Source organism: Bubalus kerabau, chromosome 10 (genome assembly GCF_029407905.1).
Source record: "Bubalus kerabau isolate K-KA32 ecotype Philippines breed swamp buffalo chromosome 10, PCC_UOA_SB_1v2, whole genome shotgun sequence".
NCBI lineage: Eukaryota > Metazoa > Chordata > Mammalia > Artiodactyla > Bovidae > Bubalus > Bubalus kerabau.
The window spans coordinates 72,422,174-72,446,542 of NC_073633.1; the positions used below are offsets into that span (position 1 = coordinate 72,422,174).

Sequence of the window (24,369 nt, forward strand, 5' to 3'; positions counted from 1 at the left end):
AAATTCTCGTTTCATTTGTACTGTTATAAATATTTTCTAATTTTCCTTATTATGGCTTCTTAGATACACCCATCATTTACAAGTGGACAATTCCCAAATACATGGGGTTTTTTAAGTATCTTTGATATTAACTTCTCATTTAAATGCTTTCTTCTCTGCAATCACCCTCTTGTGTTTTTTTCAGTCTTTTAACTTTATTGAGGCTTTCAATGGCTTAAGTCAAAGGTCTTCCTTGGTAAATGCTACACTGCACTTGAAAATATGTGGGTTATTTTCAAATATCTTTTGATATTGACTTCTAACATAATCCCACAGTGATAAGAGAACAGACTCTATACGATTTCAAAAACCTTCAGACCATGTAATTTTTGTACCTTGTTTTATGTCCCTGGACATGTTCCTGTGTCTCCAGTTTACAGTCTATGTGAATTTGAATAGAATTTGTATCCTGCTGTTGTGTGAAAACTGTATAAATCTTAACTTATGTTGAACTGGTTCAAAGTGCTTTTCAGGTCTACTATATACTTCTACTTTTCTGTCTATTCATCCTATTATTTTTTTAGAGTTTGATATTGAAAATCCAACTAAAATCTTAATCTACTTAAAAAAATAACTGTAATACATAGAGGAACTATGTTATTTTGTTCTGTATTTTCCAAGTCTGCTGTAAACGTATTATCATAGTTTCATAATTAAAAAAAAAACCGACCCCCTTCCAAGGTGATCTCATCCAAGTTCATAGTGTTAAATATCATTTACGTATTGACAATCCCCACAGAGATTTCCAGCCAGGACCACAATTCTGAATTCCAAGAGGTATCACCTAAAGATGCAGATTTCTATCTCAACCTCAAGTTTCTTCTCTGAGCTTTAGACCCATTTATCTAACTGCCTGGTGGCAATGGGGTTAAGAATCTATCTGTCAATGCAGGAGATGCAGAAGACACAGACTTGATCCCTGGGTCGGGAAGATCCCCTGAAAAATGAAACTGCAACCCACTCCAGTATTCTTGCCTGGAAAATTCCAGGATAGAGAAGCCTGGCAGGTTACAGTCCATGGGGTCGCAAAGAGTTGGACACAACTGAGGGAAGTACTAAATCTCCAGTTGGATTTCTCAAAGATATCTTACACTAATTAGGTTCAAATGCAAACTCACAATCTCCACTTCACAACCTCCATTTCAAATATGTTTTGCATTATTTCTGAATAGCCAATTACTTCCCCAAACATCCAGAAACGCAGTTTATCCCAAACACTTCCCTCTCCTTCATCCTTAGTATCTGATCCAGTCTGATGATTTTACCTTTTAAATATCTCCTGAATGCATTCTCTTTTCTCCATACCCATGTCTACTCTAGTCCAAGCTTCCATCCCACTCAATGGAACTAATACAGATATCTCCTAATAGTCTCTCTGCATCCACTTCTGCTCCTTTTCCATTTCATCCTGTATGTATCTTTTCAAAAATGAGACAGATCACATTTCTTTGCTTCAAATATTTAATACCTTCCTACTGCTTTTAGGATAAAAATTAAATTCCTTAATAAAAAGCCCAGAAGGCCTTGAACAGGATGCCTACTCAATACCCTCACAAATTCAACTCTCATCAATCTCTGCAACACTTTAGCATGGCTAGCTTTCTTTCACTCCTTTAAGAAAAACGTGGTGGGCTTCCCCAATAGCTCAGTTGAATCTGCCTGCAATGCAGGAGACCCGGTTCAATTCCTAGGTTGGGAAGATCTGCTGGAGAAGGGAAAGGCTACCCACTCTAGCATTCTTGGGCTTCCCTTGTGGCTCAGCTGATAAAGAATTTGCCTGCAATGCCGGAGACCTGGGTTCGATCCCTGGGTTAGGAAGATGCCCTGGAGAAGGGAAAGGCTACCCACTCCAGTATTCTGGCTTGGAGAATTCCATGGACTGTATAGTCCATGGGGTCACAAAGAGTCAGACACGACTGAGCAACTTTCACTTTGACTTTCAAAAACGCTGTGGAATTAACCCCATTGGAACTTTTCAGTGTTCCCTCTCCCTGGAATGCCAATATCACCACCCCACTGCCACCATCATCCATCTCTTTATCCTTCTTAATGCCTACTCAGTCTTCAGATCTCATCTCAAGAAGTACTTCCTCAGAGATCCCTCCCTTCTGAAACTAGGCCAACTTCCCCCTCCTATATGCTTACTACTGAACATATCACTTAATAACTCTAACTGTAATTCTAAATGTATTTTTTGCAATTAATTTGTATTCTGTTTCTGTCAATCTACAAAGACTTTAAGGTCAATGAGGGAAAAGACTGTGCTTTGTTTGCTCTATTTTATCTCTAGCACCCAGTGGAGTAGACATGCAATATTTTCTCAGTGAATCAACCAATACAGGAGTGACAGCAGAAGCCGCACAACTGGACAGTGCTGCATAGGAATTCAGAAAGCTAAAAGGGAAGCTGCGAGAGATATTCACACAGTGAGATATGGGGAAATCACTGTGGCTTATACATGATTTAACTTAAACTCCATGCTACTTGTATCAACCTGCCTTGCTGCTAAGTCACTTCAGTCGTGTCCGACTCTGTGCGACCCCATAGACAGCAGCCCACCAGGCTCCCCCATCCCTGGGATTCTCCAGGCAAGAACACTGGAGTGGGTTGCCATTTCCTTCTCCAATGCATGAAAGGGAAAAGTGAAAGTGAAGTCGCTCAGTCATATCTGACCCTCAGTGACCCCATGGACTGCAGCCCACCAGGCTCCTCCGTCTATGGGGTTTTCCAGGCAAGAGTACTAGAGTGGGGTGCCATTGCCAACCTGCCTTACGGCCTGTCAAACATACACTGTACACCTGCTTTAACCGATTAAAAACAGAATATGTTGAAAAATTAAAATGGACTAATTGTAACTCAGGCATTCAAATTAGAGCTGGGTGGCCATTGTGGATATGGTTTCAAATACATTCCTGAATTGCTGAGAATTTGAATTTTCTGAACTGTATCAGATTCAAGGATATCACCAGCTGTTCTCAAAACAGTATCTGCTAGCAGCTGCCAACTACAACCTTATAACTATACAATCATACTGGACTCCAACTAATCCTTACTTAACAAGCACCCTTACTTCTTGCCCACACCAATCATAATTCTGACAAACTACTCATGCAATTTTGCAATTTGTGCTGTTATGTCTCCTTCATTTTGTAGTTCAACAGAACACAATTCAAGTGCTTCTTTAATCTGCGTCTCCTAGGCTATAGTCTTTAGTTTGGCTCAAGTAAAACTCTTTCCTATTCCAAGTGTAGACTGTTAATTAGGATTATACCCCTCCAAGGGACTAGAATAATCCTGAGAAAATATCACAAATTAGGAATCAAGCAGAGGAAATACGTTGGGGTGGGGGGGAAGCCTATCAAAAAGTTTCAAACAGTTTTAAAAAGCAAAGAGCATCACAAAAGGCCCTCCAAAAAATCTGAATTAAACACTAAATTTGACGATCAGGCAGCTAGCATTCTGGCAAAATAACTAATAATGTGAGATGCATAAAGGGGAATGTGGGGGAAAGCTCGTATCTTTCCAATTCCTATGGAAGTAAGATTTCACACTCCTTAGCTTTCTTGATATACTAAAACCACCATGCTGGGCTGAATGAAACAGTAAATCTATGGACGACACATGTGCCATTTTGCATTTCAACCTTATTTCTATCTGGATGAGCCATTTTACGTAGCACTAGTTACATGACAGAGAATAGTAACTAATATTCACACCTGAAACCTCGTTTTTGGTTCTCAAAGTACCTTACCTCCCAGAATCATCAAAACAGACATCTGTGTGTCCCTCTGTGTGTCCGTATCTCATGGGCTTCTGTGTGGCAGGCATTTTTTCCTTTACTTATCTGAAAATGTTTTATAAAAGTTAGTATTATTTTAAAGGACAGGAAAGCCGGGGGCTGATCGTAAAGAAGCGAGGTCAGTCTTCTGCGGGACATGCCCTCGGCAGCCCCTTTCCCCAACCCGAGGGGCGCAAACATGATATAACGAAGGGTCCGTCCGACATAGACAGGAAGAGAACACGCTTGTCTTCGATGGGCCGCACGGACGAGGCCAGCGAGGGGCGACTCACCTAAAGAACCGAACCTCCACAGCCGAGGAAAGGCACGGGGGAGCGAACGCCGGCGCCGGACGCTTCCCGCGCTCGGCGTGGTCCCACACTGCGCCTGCGCCGGCCCGCCCACTCCCAGCGCGGTCCAGACTCTGGACGCCGGGCGGTGGCGTCAGCGGCGCGCACGCCGCTCGGGAAAAAGCCGGTTGCTGGGGGAGTGAGGAAGAAAGGGACGGAGCCGAACACGGAAGTGGTGGCAGTGCCGGCGGAGCAGGTGGAGGCGGTGAGTGCGATGTCTGCGATGAGAACCCGGCACCGCAGGATGGGGGCTTGCAGACCGACAATCGCCTCGTAGGACTTACATGAGGTGCCTGAGTGGCTGGGCCTCCCTTCTCCACCTCTGCGAATACCCAGAGTGATGGCGGTGGTGATGGCGGCAGTTACAAGGATAGCCCCTGTTAAACTGCGTTCCGAGAGGTGAGTGGGGGAAGGGTGGTTTCTGCTTGGCCTTGCCCTCGCGGGGTCTGCTTCTACTTTCCTGGCGCTCCTCACTGGCAGCCATATCCAGGTCCCTGAACGGGTCCAGCCCCTCCTTGGGACCGGGCTAGAGAATGAAATGTCTGGGCTTGTTCTTTAAAGAAAAGGAAGACGAGACCCTTTTCAAGCCTTTAATCTTGGCATCCTCGACGCCTTCATCTTGTCATTTCTATAGCGGTAAAGGAGAGAAGACTTAGTCTCAGTTCACGATTCCTGGAGGTGCGGCTGGTACATTAATGCTCGTTCTATAGGACATTGTACATGTGTCCCTTGAAGTAATTCGTGTTTCCCTATTCAGACTCCACCTAAAGTTCAATGAAGTGCATATCTTCTTTTATATCTATAAAAGAAGAGCTAAAGTGTATTGTTGAGTACTTCATTGGATCCTTGCGGTCTTTGCTAAGGTCTTGGACATTAAATTTATGCTTTGGTTGGATCTTCACGATCTCCATGTTGGGAGACCGATCTCTCATGAAAACCTTCACAACTGATATTATTTTGTGGTACCCACCTTCTAGTCTCAGTCGGAATTTGATTATGACATAAGTGAAACGTTTTTCCTTTGTAGAGTTTCCCCCATTGTTTTTCAGTCTAGTTTCATTGGGGAAAGTTGCAAACACATTTAGACAAACCGTGGTATTGTTCTTACCGCGTTGGCATTGTGTAAGGTGTTGCTTTAAGTACTAAGGCTCCAAATGAAGAATGATTGGCTGAAAAGAACTTGGGATTTGTGCGGAAATAACCAACCTATTGTTTTTACACAAGAGCAAAAGATTCCTGAGATGATTCTTTCCGAGTGACTTAATTTTTGTCCGGAGATGTTTCATTGTTTAGATAGAACGATTTCTAGTTTGTGGTTTTTTTTTTTTTAATCCAAGTAAATATCATTGCATAGACTATGGGGTTCGAGACGGAGTCCGATAATATATCGAATATATCATCATGAGATTTCAGTGTAGTACTTTTCAGAGCTCAGCATAAGAAGAATCTGCAAATTTGGAACAAGCTTTGTAGGTATCAAATGCTCTAACTATAAAATCTGTAACACCATGTGACTTTAAAACTATGAATGGTGTTCGCGCTTCTCTCCTTTAACTCTGCCTTAGCAATCAAGCCATTTGATTCATAGGTTAAAGAAAAATGTGTATATGTATATGTTTTGCTTTGTTTTTTCTTTTACAGATTTAACATGTATGGAATAAGCTTGGGCCTTAAAGCTGAACAAACCTAGATTTTAATTTTGACTCTCACAGTTACTCGTTATGTGACCTTGAATATGCTTCTTTACTTTTTCTAAACCTCAGATTCCTCATCTCTAAAATGAAGATGACACCTATTTCCATAGAATTGTTATAGTACATAGAAGATACTCATGAATGTGTAAAAGTAATTGTCTTGTGTTATTAATGGGGTACTTTGGGTGGGCATTTAATGGTTCATTCAAAATGGAGTTGTTTGAATCACTATTCAGTAAATTTTTTTGAACATTAAAAGATGTATTCTTGCTTTTTCCAATGTGTTTTCACATTTCCATTTTTCAGTCAAATTTTAAAAAGAATTTTAATGTCTTCAATTAATTCATGATGTTGTTGAAGGAAACAAACATTCAGCTAATACATACAAGACAAATGGTGTGGTAATGAAATGTGTATAACTTGAATCTTAGTAAAAATTGCCTGGTTATTTAAGATAATATAGATTTTAAAAAAGAAACCAGTGCTCCTGTCTGCCACTGATGTGGCTGTCAGAGTTTTCCAAATGAATTTATCATAGCAGTGCATGTCTCATAGGAGTGGATAGCTAAATGAACTCACTGAAAATGATGCCAAGGTCGCAGCTTCAACTGCAGTGAAGGTTAGTTAGCTTTGCTCTGTGGTGACCATTCATACTACCCTTAGGTTCACAAATATTGTTGTTCTCAAGGACAATAGGGTAAGAAAACATGAGTCTATTACCATTCTACTGTGGCAGTATTACCTATATAAATAATAATATCACATAATCTTAGTTTATCCAGGAGGCTTATAAATATTGCCTCATGGGAGGAATGTTTAAAATTCCTTTTTAATAAAATATGTATTAGATATAAAAATTATTAATCTTATGAAAGATAAGGTTAGAAGAAGAGAGTAATAACAAAACTGAGAACAGAGTAAAAAAAATATTAAGACAGTTTAGAAATCTGAAGATTTTTATATTTCTGAAAGTGTCAAACTTACCAGCCTATTTAATTTATTTTGGGGGTAAATAATACTTGCATATGTCTAAACTTTTAAGGTATTGAAGTGAATATAGTGAAAGACCTTCTCTCAACCTACCCAATTCCACTGGCTAAGGACAGCTAGTATTTGACTCCTGTGTTGTTACAATGACAGTGGATCCTTACCACCGCAAAATAGATATAATCATTGTTTTATCAATAAAAAAATAGCAAGGCTCAGTAAGGTGATGAGTTGTCAAAAGTCACACACCTAACCATGTGTCAGAACTAGAAATAGATCTTTTACTTCTGATCCAAGTAGTCTGCCAGACTGGCTCTCCAAGTCATAACTGTTGCCATAAAACTTAGAATTTAGTTTTATCAGAATATGAAGGCAATTTTAAGTCTAGAATAACATTATACTAGTTTGTATGTAAAACTTGTTACCTAGGCTTAAATGTAAGCATATATAATTATCATAAAGCCATGAAAAGAAGAATCTATGATCAGTTAAAAGAAAAAAACTTTGCCTACTATTTCTGTTGAAATTGATTTACTAAGCTTGTAAGAAACTACAGATTTTTTATAATTAAGTTTCATTATTTACACCCATAATATTTTTCAATAATTTGAAACTTTAAAACTTTTTTAAAAAGAGCATGTTTAATATCAGGAGTAATAGAAAGAGCTTTATGATATTTCAGAAATGATGAAGCATCCTCAGCCTCAGATTTTTGAGATATGTTTTTGTGTGGATTTTCTAGCCTTTTATGTAGCCTGTGTTTCCTTTCATTCTTTTTCCTTATTGCCACTTTCCTAGCTCTTATTTTTTGAAATTAGCTCATTCTACATGGAAGGTTCTGAGAAAACATAACATATTGCAGAATGTAATACATATTCTCATTAAGCTCAATGTATGCTATTTTCATACATTTTAACCCTGGCAGTAAAAACATGAGGCAGCTGGCATTATCCAGATTTAATAATGTGAACACTGAAGCTGAATGAGATTTTAAAAATCAGGAGAGACAGCTAGTAAGTGACAGAGTCTGAATTTTAGATCATGTTTGATTATTTAGCAACTCATGCTATTTCATCTGCACCATGCTTCATTTTTAAATATGATATAGTCAAAAACTAGATTGTTAATTTTTTAGGGACCTTTAAAACTTAAAAACTTTCTCTTAGACCAAATTACAGTCATAGGAAGAAAGACTGCAAGGAAATTGGCCAAAATGTCTAAATTGCTTGCTTCTAGGTAATTGAATTACAGTCTTTTCCCCTCCTTTTTGAACTTTCCTGAATGTTTCCTATATTTTAAAATATGCGTATATTATTTTTATAATTAAAAAATTATAAATTGAAAGGAAAAAATATATCTGTACAATCCAATTTATTCTCTGAGAGTCACAATCAAGTATCTTAAGCATTCTGATTTCTAAAATTCTGTTAAGGTTCTTGTGCTTTTAGAAGTTTGTAGTGCCAGCCCTTAGTTTTCTGTTCCCTCTTCACCCTAGATTAACCCTCTTCAGTGACAGGTCCTAGACATTTCTCTTTAGCTTGCATACCATAATGTACATTCATTTTAATGTTAGTCCAAGTTAATGTTTCTTCCACAGTTTGTTCCACAAAAAGGGTTTACTTTGAGTTAAGTATAGGAAACCGTGGCCTAATCAGGTTTCTTAACTGAAGGACCTCTTGGAACCTTTTGCTATCTTTCAGTGGGGAAGTGATTTCCAAACTAGTTTGATAATGAAACTTCAATTGTATAGAACACGTTATTAATACCTTTTAGCACTAGTGTACACAGAAGTTCAGATTGGGGAACACTGGTATAAGCAAAATGTAGGAAATTAAGTGAAGAATGTTTGGAGAAGGGAAGAAAGGGTATAGTGGTGCCAATCAGTGTGTGTGTTTATTTGTGTTTTGTTTTCTCTTTTTCCAAATCAGTTAAGTCCCCTGAGCCATGGCTTGTTAGCATTGAAAAGGAGGTACTTTAAAATATTTACTGGAAAATGAACCTATATTGCTTTGGTAATGAGAAAAAAACACTTATAGTTCAGATGTTTCTCTCTTAAACATTTGAAAAAAACATTTTTCATGTTTTTTGATTAACATTCTGAGGAATTTATCTGTTGTATACTATCCAGTATATTCCATTTGTGGACTCTTAAGTGTTTCCTTAGAATCCAACTCAAATATTAGCCTATGATCAAATATCAAGGACTCTGACCACAGAATCCAATTTAAATATCATGGACTATGATCAGAATGCATTCAAGGAGTTTTGGGACACATAATAGCAGGTAAACTTTGGAATAATAGATTTAATAAGGAAATTACTACCAGAATAATAATTTATCTGGGAATTCTTTATATAGTATAGTAAATTATTCTTTATAAGGTCAAATTTAATACTTACATGAATTTTGGTCTTAAGTAGACATCAGCATTGTGGACATAGTAGTTCAATGACTAATTAATATATACAATAATCCTCTGTTATCTAACATCATAGAGAATACAAATGAAGTTTCTAGATAAATGAGGTTTAACCCTTTATTTACTAACTTTTACAACAGTTTTCAATGGAAATTTGAATTAAAATCATCTTTCCAGCCTTATTCAAGAGAACTAACTAAATGTCATTTAAATCTGTTGTTAGTCTAGGATGGTCACTTTCAGTATTCAATCTTTTATCGCTATCTGTGCAGTTGATTGTAGAACCTGGGATCAAATGGCTAGTGAATCTGGGAACTTGATTTCTTGAAAAAGGCTTTTATATAAACTTACTTTAGACACTTGCCACTTCCTCATTAAGAAATAATAATTTTAAAAATGTCACTGTGTAGTCCCCAAGGTATTGTAACTTAGATGCCTTCATAAAAAATTAATTATTGAATCAAGAGTCAAAGAAACCTTCTCCCAAGTGATTCTTTCACTCTCTTAAAAAAAGAAAAGTTTCTTTGCAGTTACTAACAAAGACTGTTGATTTGTCAACATTTTTCAAGATATCATCTTTGATTTGTATACTATATAAAAATGGTAGTAAAGCCACTTCTTTTTTTCATTTTGTATCTCATCTTCTACTTCATTTTTACAAAGTTTATGTAAAACTCCAACTATTAATGATAGGGTTGAGGGAACTCATTCAGATTCAGAACCCTACACTGTTTTTTAACACTCAGACTTTATGTGTATAGACAAACGTTTGGCAAGACACCAAAATTTTTTTTAAAACTCATTTTTACTCTTTAAAAATAAATTTTTTTTCACTAAAAATTAATGGTATTTTTATTGAGAGAGATGTAATTGAATTTTTTAATTTTGTGCATTTTGGTTTAATGCAACTTTCAAAAGAGATTAGGTCTTCTGCCATGTGTTTTAAGTGTAAAGATGCAAGAGTTTATATACAATACATTTTTATCATTATTGTAACAAAATCATGTAATAGTGAAGGAAATTCTGAATATCTTCTTTTTCTAAAAAGCTTTCTCCATAGCCTTTTTTTTTTAAGCAGTTACTTTCTCACTAGTAATTCTGATGTTACCTAAACCATGAATAGCCAGTTAAATATTTTGTTTTGCCTTTTTTCTTAATGTATCTGTTAAATAGCTTCTCAGAGCTGCTTATTATCCCAATAAAGGTCATCAAACTAAGAACACTTGGCATTTTGAAAAAGAAAAATATATAACTTGTCTTATAATATTAGCAACTAAACTGTGGGAAATTCTTAAAAGAGATGGGAATATCAGACCACTTTACCTGCCTCCTGAGAAATCTGTTTACAGGTCAAGAAGCAAGTTAGAACTGGACATGGAACAACAGACTGATTCAAAATTGGGAAAGGAGTATGTCAAGGCTATGTGTTGTCACCCTGCTTATTTAACTTATATGCAGAGTACATCACACGAAATGCCGAGCTGGATGAAGCACAAGCCAGAATCAAGACTGCTGGAAGAAATAGCGACAACCTCGGATACGCAGTTGATACCACTCTTAGGCAGAAAGCAAAGAACTAAAGAGCGTCTTAATGAAGGTGAAAGAGGAGAGTGAAAAGGCTGGCTTAAAACTCAGTATTCAAAAAAATAAGATCATGGCATCCAGTCTCATCACTTCATGGCAAATAGATGGGGAAAGAGTACAAACAGAGACAGACTTTATTTTCTTGGGCTCCAAAATCACTGCAGATGGTGACTGCAGCCATGGAACTCAAAGATGCTTGCTCCTTGGAAGAAAAGCTATGACAAACCTAGACAGAGTATTAAAAAAGAAGAGCCATCACTCTGCCAACAAAGGTGCATCTAGTCAAAGCTATGGTTTTTCCAGTAGTCATGTATGGATGTTAGAGCTGGACCACAAAAAGGCTGAATGCCGATGAATTGATGCTTTTGAACTGTGGTGTTGGAGAAGACTCTTGAGAGTCTCTTATACTGCAAGGAGATCAAACCAGTCATTTCTAAAGGAAATAAGTCCTGAATATTCATTGGAAGAACTGATGCTGAAGCTGTAGTTCCACTACTTGGCCACCTGATGCAAAAAAAAGCCAACTCATTAGAAAAGACCCTGATGCTGGGAAAGATTGAAGGCAAGAGGAAAAGGGGATGACAGAGGACAAGATGGTTGGATGGTATCACTGACTTAGTGGACATGAGTTTGAGCAAGCTCTGGGAGATGGTGAAGGACAGGGAAGCCTGGCATGCTGCTGTCCATGGGGTCACAAAGAGTTGGAAACGACTGAGTGATGGAACTCTGCCCTGAGATAACTAGCAAACTTTGTGTTATAGAATTTCCATGGTCATGTCTATTCACAAAGTATTGTAAAGATTCTCTTATGTAAGATAATATAATCCACAAATGTATTCCAACAACATGGAAGCAGTTGTGATCCACTAAAAGTGCACAAAGAAATGGAGAGGGTTGCCATCAAGTACTTAGCTTTTTGGAGCTCCCACTCCTCCCCCCGGAACAGCACCTCATCAGACAAGTACCCATCTCACAATGAGTAATGGGAACACTGCCAATCATATATTCAATATTAATAGAGTTTTCTAATTTTTAGACAAGTATAAATAGAAGTTAAATTTTCTTCCTACTTTGAAGACTACAATATTAAGTGACATTCTGGCCAATATATCGATATGGTAAGTAAGTAAGTGTTAGTCGCTCAGTCGTGCCCAACTCTTTGTGACCCCATGGACTGCAGCCCACCAGGCTCCTGTGTCCATGAGATTTTCTAGGCAAGGATACTGGAGTGGGTTGCCATTTCCTTCTGCAGGGGATCTTCCCGACCCAAGAACCAAACCCGGGTCTCCTGCACTACAGGTAGATTCTTTACCCACTGAGCTACAAGGGAAACCCATTGATATGGTATATTTTACCAAATATATCTTTTTCCATAAGTTTATAAAAAGTGGAACTTCTGAAGCATATCTGTCAAAAGAATAGCTATGTAAAATTTATATAAGGCTATAGTGCTTAGATACCAAAAGATAACCAGTCAGAAGATTTTCTGTGCATTAACGCTTTAAGTACAGGTATGGAAAATTCATCTAGGACAATGGTATTTTTCACTTTATTTTTTGGATACCTGTAGCAATAGTATATGTAAGAACAGTTAACCTAAAATCCAGAGATACTTAATTGATTACTCCTATTAGGTACAGGTTGGTAAGCCTTGCCAAAATAAATCTGTTTTGTTAGTGTTTAAACTTGTTTTGAGTGAGGCTGGAAGTCAGTTCTCTGGTGGAAAACGTCAAATTGTTCTTAGCTTCATAGTCTGTTGAGTTTTAGCTATGTCTAGCTTATTAATCCTTTTTTATTTTGAAAGATTAGCTATCATCCTGAAAGTTGTATGTGCTCATAAACTTTATAGTTAGCACTGGGCTAGAGACAGAGGTATTTCAGTGATTTCTTTACTTATGAACTATTTCTATAAAACTGTCTTGGGTGCTATAATAAAACAACATATGTAATATCTGTTTCTTTTTTAAAAAAGAAATATGTTAACCTTTATTGTATACTTGCTCCATTTAGAATCTGAGCTACATATGTATTTTACATAACTTATTTCTTTTAATTCCTACCAGCCTAATTAAATATATAGCATCAGTGTCTCCATTTTATAGATGAAGAAACAGGTTTTAAGGTCATATGGCTAGTACAAAATCTATTTTATTTCTCATTACTTTCATGGTTACTTTTTTCCTCCAAGTTCTTTGTGTTTTAGTAACTTGTTTATTTTAAAGGCTTTCCTCAAAAGTCTAGTGACCTATCATAATCTAGAGTAAATGAAGCACAACAATGCTGTCTGAAAGTATAAGTAAGCAGGCATGGCTTATGGATGGATGAGCCTCACAGAATGCCTGGGTGGCCCTCCAGCTTTTTATTGGAGGATTTCCAGTTACCAGAATCTATAGATCTTTTCTCTTTGGTTATTCTGTTTCTCCAGTTTAGTATTGTCCAATCTCTTATTAGGGAGGTGTAAGTTTGACCACTGGAATTCTGGAAGTTGGATGGAAGAATGGAGCAGGGAACTTTCTGATTTTAGTCCCAGGCTTCCCATCTATCCTTACTATGTCTGGTATCCAAAGTCTTGAGCCTTTCTGGTTCAATTTCTGCAAATAATAAAATCCTATCTCCTCTAAGTATGAGAGTAAGAACCAGAGAGATCTAACTGCCCTAACACAGATTTTCAACCTGGTTCCCCATTTTTCTGAACTGTTCTCCATACATACTTTCTGTAGAATCTGGTGCATCTGAGTGTCCTGGACTTTGCCTGCTCTGTTGTCTTCTCATCAACATTGCCTCTGTGCCTGGTGTCACCAACCTCTCCACTGCTGAGTCAGTCATTGCTCCTCTGTTTGTTTTCTGTCCTTGCATTTTGTCACTCAGGTTATAGATACATGATAGTTTCATTGAAGATGAGATTTGTGTTTTTATTGCTCATTTTCCCTTGTTTTGGGCTGACTTCTGAGAGAAAAGTGGAGCAAAAAGATTTTCACTTAGCCATTTTTAAACTGCATCATTATTTCTTTTATAATTAGAAAAAAACCAGAGCTATTTTCTTTTTGAGGGGAAATCAGCTATTCATTAAGAAATTTAATATGGATAGCAGCAATTATAACTAAAGAAAGTATTGGAATCACTAGAAGAGTTTATAGGAGACTTGGTTGTTTTTGAAGAGAGTGATGGAAGCAGACCCTGGTAAAGGTGGGAATGTCATCAAGAGCAGAGGTGTGGAATTAGCTCTGATAACAAAGGAAGATGAGCATGTTTATATGCAGTGGAGTAAAGTTGACCTTAGAATTAATAATCTGCTCTTTTGATATTTTTAAAGTAAATAAAAACACTAGATATTTTAAATTTTACATAATATACTTTTCACATTATCACATTGAATAAAAAAGTTGAAAGTATGTAATATTAACAAAAAAATATCTGCTTGGGGCTCTTATTTAATTTTTTTAATCTTGAAAAGCGTAAGTGTAAGCTCTTAGTAATAAGGGACTCTTCTGATCAATGACTTCATATTCTTCAGCGTACTCTGTAGCTTCTGCCTGTTTATTTTTGTTCAGTGGAATTTAGTCAATGAACAACCAAAGCATACTGTTAAATATAATTTGGTATACTAAGTGATGATGTTTTCTTTCAAATTTAGATTTTAAAATATTTTTTCTCTGTGAATTTTAAATGATTATGTACCAGTGAGCTCACTAAATCAAAATAATAAGTATAATCACCTGATGCTATTCTTTGTTTAGTAATCAGGTCCTTTATATGACAAGGGCTTCCCTGGTGACTCCGTGGTAAAGAATCTGCCTGCCATTGCAGGAGGTGCAGGTTCGATCCCTGGGTCAGGAAGATCCTCTGACGAAGAAAGTGGCAACCCACTCCAGTATTCTCGCCTGGAAAATACCATGACCGGCTACAGTCCATGGGGTTGCAAAGAGTAAGACACAACTTAGTGATTAAACAACAACAACTTTATATGGCAAGCCTTTATCATTAGTTCATACTTTTAAGCACGTCCCAATCATATTTGCCATTGCAGATGCTTATTTCAAACTCTACTGCTATGAAAATGAATTCTGATAGCTCTCAACATTTACTTAACTGTTGGGATGGTTGAGAATATTGAGTACAACCGATTTTCTTAATTACAAAATTCAATATCCATTTATAAAATATTTGAGATTATAGAATCCCTCCCCCCAAACTTGGACTTAAATCTTATTCCATCTAATAATAGCTAAGTAGTTTTTATCTATGACCAATCATTACTATTAATCTTAAAAATTTGTTTACATTATAAATTTTAGGCTACCTAGCCAATTTCATAGGAAAGGCATTGCCCTATAGAACTTTATCTGTTTGTTTTTTTGAAATTATCAGGAAGAATATATAAGTGTGTGTGTGTGTATGTGTGTGTGTAAAATAACAAATTTTTATCCAATTCCAAATTTTCCACACACCATGTAGACTAATAGTGAAATTGACCAAATATTTAAATGAGTTGACAAAAATTACATTGGGAATTCTTGCATGACGTTTCTGCTGTTCAGTGCTGATTATTTATTTAATAAATTCTTAACAGCTTTTATAACTTAAAATTGTTCATATTTTCAATCAGTAGAAAAGAAAACGAAAGAAAAAAAAAGAAAACGAGAGAGAAGGAAGGTTGTTGTTGTTGTCTAGTCACTAAGTCAGTCATGTCTGACTCTTGTGATTCTGTGGGCTCTAGCCTCCCAGCTTCCTCTGTCTGTGGGCTTTCCCAACAAGAATACTGAAGCAGGTTGCCATTTCCTTCTCCAGGGGATCTTCCTGACCCAGGGATCAAACCCATGTCTCCTACACTGCAGACAGATTGTTTACCACTGAGCCACTGAGGAAGCCTACAAGGAGGGTGAAAGTGAAAGTCGCTTAGTTATGTCTGACTCTTTGCAATCCCGTGGACTCTAGAGTCCATGGAATTCTTCAGGTTCCCAACCCAGGGATCGAACCCAGAAGGAGGGTAGTGATTGTTAAATACCAGCTCATAGTTTTCTCATCTCTGACAAAGAATTCCCTGGTCTGCTGTGAAATTAAAAAATAAACCAGAAATTGTTAACATTTCAGACATATATTTTGGCTGACAGGATGCTTAGCTTTTTTGATTCACATTGACAACTAGCTGTGGGAAAGAAACTCAGATTCTTGACTCAATGGCACTATAGAATTATTAGTATATGGTAAAGTAGTTTATTTAAATGAGAACAAAATATCTTGGAACTGCCTTCCAACATTTCCAGTACTTTTTTGAAAAAGATATTAATTATCTATGGCAAAAACCACTACAATATTATAAAGTAGTTAGCCTCCAATTAAAATAAATTAATTAAAAAAAAAGTGTATTTATCCCTTTTCATCTTTTCATCTTGTATATAATTGGGACTTGATATATAAACTATGCAATGTTGATGACAATTAATGATCTTTATTTTTTTTCCTTAGATACATCCAGAAAGTACCCAGAAGAAACATTCTACTGGAAAAACTGAAAAAGCATTATTTATAACACTGGAATTTGTGGACAGTTTGTTAAAATGGCAGAAAATAGTGAAAGTAATAGTAAAAATGTAGATGTAAGGCCCAAAACTAGCCGGAGTCGAAGTGCTGACAGAAAGGATGGTTATGTGTGGAGTGGAAAGAAGTTATCTTGGTCAAAAAAGAGTGAAAGTTGTTCAGATGCTGAAACAGTGAGTGCTATAGAGAAAACTGAAGTTCCTTTAAGGAGCCAAGAAAGGAAGCACAGCTGTTCATCTATCGAGTTGGATTTAGATCATTCCTGTGGGCATAGATTTTTAGGCCGATCTCTTAAACAGAAACTGCAAGATGCTGTGGGGCAGTGTTTTCCAATAAAGAATTGTAGTAGTCGGCACTCTTCAGGGCTTCCATCTAAAAGAAAAATTCATATCAGTGAACTCATGTTAGATAAGTGTCCGTTCCCACCTCGATCAGATTTAGCCTTTAGGTGGCATTTTATTAAACGACACACTGCTCCTATAAGTCCCAAATCAGATGAATGGGTAAGCACAGACTTGTCTCAGAGCGAATTGAGGGATGGTCAGCTAAAACAACGAAGAAACATGGAAGAGGTCAGCTGCTTCTCACATACCAGTGTTCAGCCCTGTGTCATAACCAGTAACAATTCTTCGGGTAGAGGTGGTCCTGGGACTGACTCTATAGTGAACCTGGCTTCAAATAACAGCATAGAAGATAGTGACATGGATTCAGATGATGAAATTATAACACTTTGCACAAGTTCCCGGAAAAGAAACAAACCCAAATGGGAAATTGATGAAGAAATCCTGCAACTGGAAACACCTCCCAAGTACCATACTCAGATTGATTATGTCCACTGTCTTGTACCAGACCTCCTTCAGATCAATAATAATCCATGTTACTGGGGTGTTATGGATAAATATGCAGCTGAAGCTCTACTAGAAGGAAAACCAGAAGGCACCTTTTTACTGCGAGATTCAGCACAGGAAGACTATTTATTCTCCGTTAGTTTTAGACGCTATAGTCGTTCTCTTCACGCTAGAATTGAACAGTGGAATCACAACTTTAGCTTTGATGCACATGATCCTTGTGTCTTCCATTCGCCTGACATTACTGGGCTCCTAGAGCATTATAAGGACCCGAGTGCCTGTATGTTCTTCGAACCACTTTTATCCACTCCTTTAATTCGGACTTTCCCCTTTTCCCTGCAGCATATATGCAGAACAGTTATTTGTAACTGTACAACTTACGATGGCATTGATGCCCTTCCAATTCCTTCTTCCATGAAATTATATCTGAAGGAATATCACTATAAATCAAAAGTTAGAGTACTCAGGATTGATGCACCAGAACAACAATGCTAGAAAAAGGGTAGGAACAAGGGAGTGGTTATATACAAATTTTCATTTAATACTTTATTTTTCTTATTATACCACTTTGAATTTTTCTACAAGGGCAGTTGAAGTCCAAAATAAACTTCTGCCCTAAATTTTACTTGCAGATCAGTTTATTTTTATTAGGATACAGTAATTGTTGAACAATAATAATTGTTACACACTAGGGGTTAATGGATATTTTTGACCAGGTTTGGTTTTTGTTTTTACCATGTAGATTGTATACTTAATTTTTTTCTTTTCTTAATTGTAACTTAAATATGATCCAGGGATATTTGAAGTTTGTAGGCATTGCAAACACATTTAAATAATCTGTATTTCATACTTTTCTTTAAAAATAATTGTTTCTTTTCCTATATATAACACATAAAACGCTTTGTTAACCTATGTCATTGGCATTCCTAACATAAGATAGTTTCCACATCATCCTTTCATTTATTTTAAAAGCCTTTGGTAAAGCTGTGTGTGTTGTAATTCTAATAGGGATGTTAAAAGTTAACAAAATGGCTTCAAATCAAACGATGTGTTTTCATTTTAAATATTAATTGTAAAGCTGAATTACTAAATTTGATTAATCAGGTCAGTAAGAATCAAATGAGGACATGATATCTTAGAGGTGAATTTATTCTTCTGTAATGTGGCATGGTCATTTATTATTCCTTGAATAGATCTTTCTCTCAAACTTGGAAGAGTTACCATCTTCAGAACATAAGTATTATTCCCTTCTCACTGGAAGCTTTAAAAATAATGATACTACTATTAGTAACTAGTAATTACTAAATAATAAAGCAACTGGGGTTTTTTCTGTATTGACTTGTGAACTGTTGCTTCTGCTTAGCTCTTTTTTAGAAACTGAGCCTGTTACTTTGGAGAGATGCCACAGTTTATAAACAGCCACAAATTTCCATCGGTAACCAAAGAGACCTAAGTAGTTTTCCATTATTTTGACTTGAGCTTGAATAAAGATTCAAGAAGTAAACATGGAGCTTAGTATTCAGGGAACTTAATACTGGTTTTGATTTTCAGATTTCAGGTAACTATTCCTATTTTCAGAACTAACATATCTTTAGTATGGCTTCAGAAAAAGGAAAACATTTTGAGAGCTATATTGCTTATGCCATACTGAACAATACTGGGCACTGGGTATAATATTTTTAAGTTTAGCATCTCAAGAGCAGAGAAGCATTTTTTAGAAAACATGATCCCAATATAAATGGAGTGATAGCCTATTTAACTTTTCTTTTTTAAAGAATCAATAATAAATTTCCTAGACAGTTACTTCTTCTGGTGAGTTGTCTACCCCTTTGTACAAATTAGCATTTTTAATATAGTAAATTGATCTCTTGATGCTAGTTTATCTAGTAGGAAGCTGTTTCTACCTGGATTGAAAGAAATTTGAGTCAAATTTCCCAGTTAGATGTTTCTTAAGTATTGCTTTTATGTCGAAGTAGCATTTCCCTTTCCTACAGTTCTGCTGTTAACATAAAGATGGCATTTAAAATTAATTGCTTTAAAATTAGTTTTTAGCAGTTATCACAAAATTGAACAAGAAAATCTCTTACCATTATCTTCTAGCATCTTTTTTTCTCAAGTGATCTCAAGATTGTCTTGGTTCCAGTGAGGGTTAGCTACTAAAATAGCACCTCTCTCAGCAGTGATGAGGCTCAGGATAACAACATCAGTGTCAGGATAAATATCTCTTCTAAAGATGATATTTCCCTTTTACAAAAGTTGGACAGTCTCATACTACCTCATCTTTATTGTGGCGCTTTTGTAGATCACTGAGAAGCTTATCTTATTTACCAATATAACGCTTCCTAAACATCCATCTTTGGTGAAGAAAATTAACAGTATGGTTAGACTCTACCCATAATTATAGTTTTTTATCAGAATTTGATATTGAAACTTTCTGTTTCTATGAAACAATATTGTTTTAAATATTTTTCTTTTAAAGATAACTTTTTATCAATACAGAAAAACCTAAGGAATGATTAGCTAATGAATATTCTGTTAAAGGTAATTTTATAAAGAAAAAGAAAATATGCTGTCTTTTATAATGGTAAAAATTAGTATTTATATGAAAATCAAGATCTAAGTAGCCTTTCATATATTCAAACTGGTTGCTTGTGATATATTTTCTCTGCTTTCTTATTTTTTCAACTTCAAGGTATTGATAGCTGTTAACATTTTCAAAATACTGCCATTTATATAGCCTTGAAGCAGATGATCTAATAAATGAGAGCAGGAAAGAGACTCATTTACTCTGAAACAGTTTGTATTTTTTCCTTTGGTATTTGCTACAGTGAAAAGAAATCAGGAAAGTAGAAATGTAAGATTTGAGAAGGGAATTGATTACCATGAAGGGAAAAGAAGAGTAAGAATTCTTTAGAGCATGAAGGGATTGGAATATAGAAAGGTTAAGTCTTTCTCAGTGACTTTTTGAGGACACATTTGAAAGAGCATTCAGCATTCAGAAATTAACTCATTAAAAATATACTTACTGGAATTATGTGTAAGTAAATGAGTATAAATTTTGAGAGGAACAATGTGGGGAGATAGATAAATATAAATTTTGTAGCTAAGTTGAACACTGAGCATTTGAAAAGTGTGTAAATTTCAGAGTCGAGAAAGCATTCAGCATGGTGGAAATTTAGTGCTTACTGGTGAGAGAGGATGGGGCTAAAAGAAACGATAAAATATTAAAATTAAGAATTTAGGCATCACCTCAGGGGAAAGCCTTGACAGTGAAAGGGAACTACTTAATCGCTAATAGCTAGTCTGGACCAGACACTTAAATGCGCTTTGGGAATCATCCTGCACTAACCAGGAAACAAACTTGATTTTTCTATTTCTCTCTGAAGCTTTCAAGAGTACCCCCAAGCCTGCCTCCCCTTTTTTTAAGCTACAGCATCTTGATTCATACTGTACTTCCCGAAACATGCTGAATGGATTTTTTTAGGTTACCTGAGCATTTTTGTATGAAGAATTGTATCTGATCTTTCTATAACTGTGCCATTCACTTAAATAATTCATGGAATGGTTTAATTTAAAGGAAGACGTAATAGGAAGAAGATTAAAGGAAGCTTTTAGTCAGCCTGTGGCTAGATTTATTGATTTGGTGATCAGACTTGTGTTCTTTCCTGAATTTTAGCTAATGGCAAACTGTGGTCAAAAAATGGCTTTCAGTTAAAGTTTTGACTTCTTATTGTAAATAATATAAAGAATGTCTAAGTAATTAGAAATCCTTTTTAAAAAGTAGAGCAAATGTGGCAAATAGGATTCATTATACAAATTCCATTTCTTTTTATAAAAAACAAACCATTATCATTTATTCATGAGCCAAAGCCATTAAGAAAATAAATCAAGTTATCAGCTTCCTGTCTCTCTGAAATTTGGATCATTTTATAGATCCATGTAACAGAGAGCTTCCTTCCTATGAAATGAAAATCTTGAGACCTAACTCTTAGACTCTTAGTTTTCATTAAAAATCTTTTTTGTCACTTTTAGCTATAATCACAGTCAAATAGATTATATATTCATTTTGGTAGAGGAAATTTCACAGGAAGTGGACTTAATTATACAACATTCCCTGAGGCAACACAAGGGAAACAATGTTTAAATGTAAAGTAGATTGTGCTTAGGTAATTTAATGCCCAAATGAATAAAAGATTTTAAGTCAAGCAGATTATTGTTTCTACTTTGGGGAAAAAAAATGTTTACAATCTTCATTTTACATAGTTTTACATTCATTTTTACTTCTGAAGAATGGACAGAAAGCACAAGGGGTTTTTCTCTTTTAATGGTCTAGAAATAAGCAACACTACAAAAGTGTACTATTAACACATGAAGATAGTGGAGACAAAAGGGAAGTAACTATGGCTTCTAAATAAAAATGTAGACTAATGGATATAATCCAATGAAAAGGAATTTAAGGCACATGACTCCTATTTCAAATAAAGACAGTCTTTTTTACTTTTTAATTTTGAATACATTACTCAATTCTCTCTTTAATTTCCTAGCACATAAAATATAGATGATAATATATGTCACTTGACTTCCTGCAGGTTAATTCTTTAGTTAAGAGGTGACCCTTGGAGCATACTTGAAAATATTTCTGTATAGCTGTTAAGTACTAACGTGATGACAGGTTTTCAAAGTATCCCCTTAGAGAACCCTGCAGATTCACATTCATTTCTTTTAGTCTGTAAAGGCCTTCTTGACTTGATTTGACAATAAAGATAATGGTACAATTTGAATTTATGGTTTAGACTCTGCAATTAGATGAACAGTTGCAATTTCCTCCTACTCTTAATAAGGTTTATGTAAAATTGATGTTTGCCTAAGTTATTTTAAAAGTTGATTACATTTGCAGGAAGAAAAGATAATCACTTTTGCCATAGTTATAATCAAATTTAAGCTTTCAGACGAGTATAAAACTCAAGGAGGTTTACTTAAATTATGCTGACTTTGCTAGAATTGGATAAATTCTGTATAAACCAAGTATGAACTAGATATATACTTGAATATACAGAGTTTAAGTAGTAACTTCACAAAGCTGTTAGTACTCATCAATCAGCCTTGTATGATCCACCCCTTACCTAAAAAGAAGTAGAGTGTTTCCCTTTTTTTTTCTAATCCTGAAGTTGAATGTTTCTTCTTGGATGTGAGTTCAAATAAATTGATCTGAATACATTTTCATTTCTTATTTATTAAAACCTCATATATAAAATCCAAAGGCTTTGTAGTCTGTTTTCAAAACACTACTGCATATCCTTTCCCGACACGTTCAACTTAGAGAAATTTTTAAATCTGTATTACACATTTTCCTTTCAGTTCTTGAGTGTGTCATTTTAGGTCTTCCAGAAACATGTCAAAATGTGATTAAATGTACAAGAGATGTATTGAAGGGCAATGGACACCTTTGAAGAATAAAGGGGAATGGGACTTCACTGGTGGTCCAGTGGTTATAACTCTGCTTACACACACACGAATAAGAAAGGGAAAGGTGGTGAAGTCTTTATACCACATTGCAGGTCTGACATCTGTAAAAGAAATTGAAGGAAGCACTGGGTAGGGTGGGCAATGCAGTTCTGAAAAGGCCAGGCTGTGGATTTAGTTCCCAACAGGTTGCCTGTTGGAGCCCACATGGGACAGGAATGGGCTAATTTGATAATTCCCACTGTGCTCAGTTATTGACTGGAAATATGGGAAAAGCTGAAGGCTGTTGGTCACTCATGATCAGGACACACATGATCACGACTAGAGTGAGGCACTTAAACATGGGCATAAATTTTTTTGACCATAAACCCAGTAATGAAAATAACTTTTGGTGTGACTTTAATATTCAGGATTAATGCACAATGACCCCTGCTGCTGCTGCTAAGTCGCTTCAATCGTGTCCAACTCTGTGCGACCCCAGAGACGGCAGCCCACCAGGCTCCCCCGTCCCTGGGATCCTCCAGGCAAGAACACTGGAGTGGGTTGCCATTTCCTTCTCCAATGCATGAAAGTGAAAAGTGAAAGTGAAGTCGCTCAGTGTCCAACTCCTAGTGACCCTATGGACTGCAGCCTATCAGGCTCCTCCGCCCATGGGATTTTCCAGGCAAGAGTACTGGAGTGGGGTGCCATCGCCTTCTCCGACAATGATGCCTATGATAAGCAAAATATCAAAAACATTTTAGCACTATTTTGCTGACTTACGGTTCCTTCTGAATTCCTATGACTCCGCAGGGCACTGCTGATTCGCAGCCTCCTATGAGGATAAAGTAGGTCACACTAGTATCCTTTTCCATAGACCACTGCCCCTACCCAAAGACGTGTCTTCCCCAGGCTTCAGTTCAGTTCAGTCACTCAGTCATGTCTGACTCTGCGACCCCATGGACTACAGCACGCCAGGCCTCCCTGCCCATCACCAACTCCCAGAGTTTACCCAAACTCATGTCCATTGAGTTGGTGATGACATCCAACCATCCATCTTCTGTCGTCCCCTTATCCTGCCCTCAATCTTTCCCAGTATCAGGATCTTTCAGATGAGTCAGCTCTTCACATCAGGTGGCCAAAGTATTAGCGTTTCAGCTTCAACATCAGTCCTTCCAGTGAACACCCAGGACTGATCTCCTTTTGAATTGACTGGTTTGATCTCCTTGCTCTTGAGTCTCCAAGGGACTCTCAAGAATCTTCTCCAACACCACAGTTCAAAAGCATCAATTCTGTGCTCAGCTTTCTTTACAGTCCAACTCTCACATCCATATATGACTACTGGAAAAACCATAGTCTTGACTAGACAGACCTTTGTTGGCAAAGTAATGTCTCTGCTTTTTAATATGCTGTCTAGGTTGGTCATAACTTTGCTTCCAAGGAGTAAGCGTCTTTTAATTTCATAGCTGCAGTCACCATCTACAGTGATTTTGGAGCCAAAAAAAAAAAGACATCTGCCACTGTTTCCCCATCATTTGCCATGAAGTGATGGGACCAGATGCCATGATCTTAGTTTTCTGAACGTTGAGCTTTAGGCCAAATTTTTCACTCTACTCTTTCCCTTTCCCCAGGCTTAGGTATTATTTGAAGATTCTCGATCACTCATTTTTCAGTATGGGAATTACGTGT

At 36.5% G+C, this 24,369-nt stretch overlaps 2 protein-coding genes across 3 annotated transcripts in view; one reads left to right on the forward strand and one right to left on the reverse strand.

The window, feature by feature from the left end:
• The window catches only part of WDHD1 (WD repeat and HMG-box DNA binding protein 1), a 55,006-nt gene extending 50,756 nt beyond the window's left edge, over positions 1–4,250 (reverse strand). The window contains exons 1-2 of one of the 2 annotated variants that reach the window (XM_055538114.1): positions 4,111–4,250; positions 3,791–3,883 (exon numbers count right to left, since the gene is read on the reverse strand). In XM_055538114.1, coding sequence (XP_055394089.1) covers positions 3,791–3,867 — 77 coding nt within the window. In that variant the 5' untranslated portion in view covers positions 3,868–3,883; positions 4,111–4,250. The remainder of the gene's footprint in view (positions 1–3,790; positions 3,884–4,110) is intronic. The other variant, XM_055538115.1, reaches the window with a different exon arrangement.
• A 47-nt stretch (positions 4,251–4,297) lies between these two features.
• On the forward strand, positions 4,298–22,456 carry SOCS4 (suppressor of cytokine signaling 4). Its single transcript, XM_055538116.1, has 2 exons — positions 4,298–4,566; positions 16,319–22,456. The coding sequence occupies exon 2, from the start codon at positions 16,411–16,413 to the stop codon at positions 17,731–17,733; it is 1,323 nt and encodes a 440-aa protein (XP_055394091.1). The 5' UTR covers positions 4,298–4,566; positions 16,319–16,410; the 3' UTR covers positions 17,734–22,456.
• The last annotated feature ends 1,913 nt before the right edge of the window (positions 22,457–24,369 follow it).

Coding starts and splice junctions, on each gene's coding strand:
- SOCS4 (XM_055538116.1), top strand. CDS start 16,411: ATGGCAGAAAATAGTGAAAGTAATAGTAAAAATGTAGATGTAAGGCCC.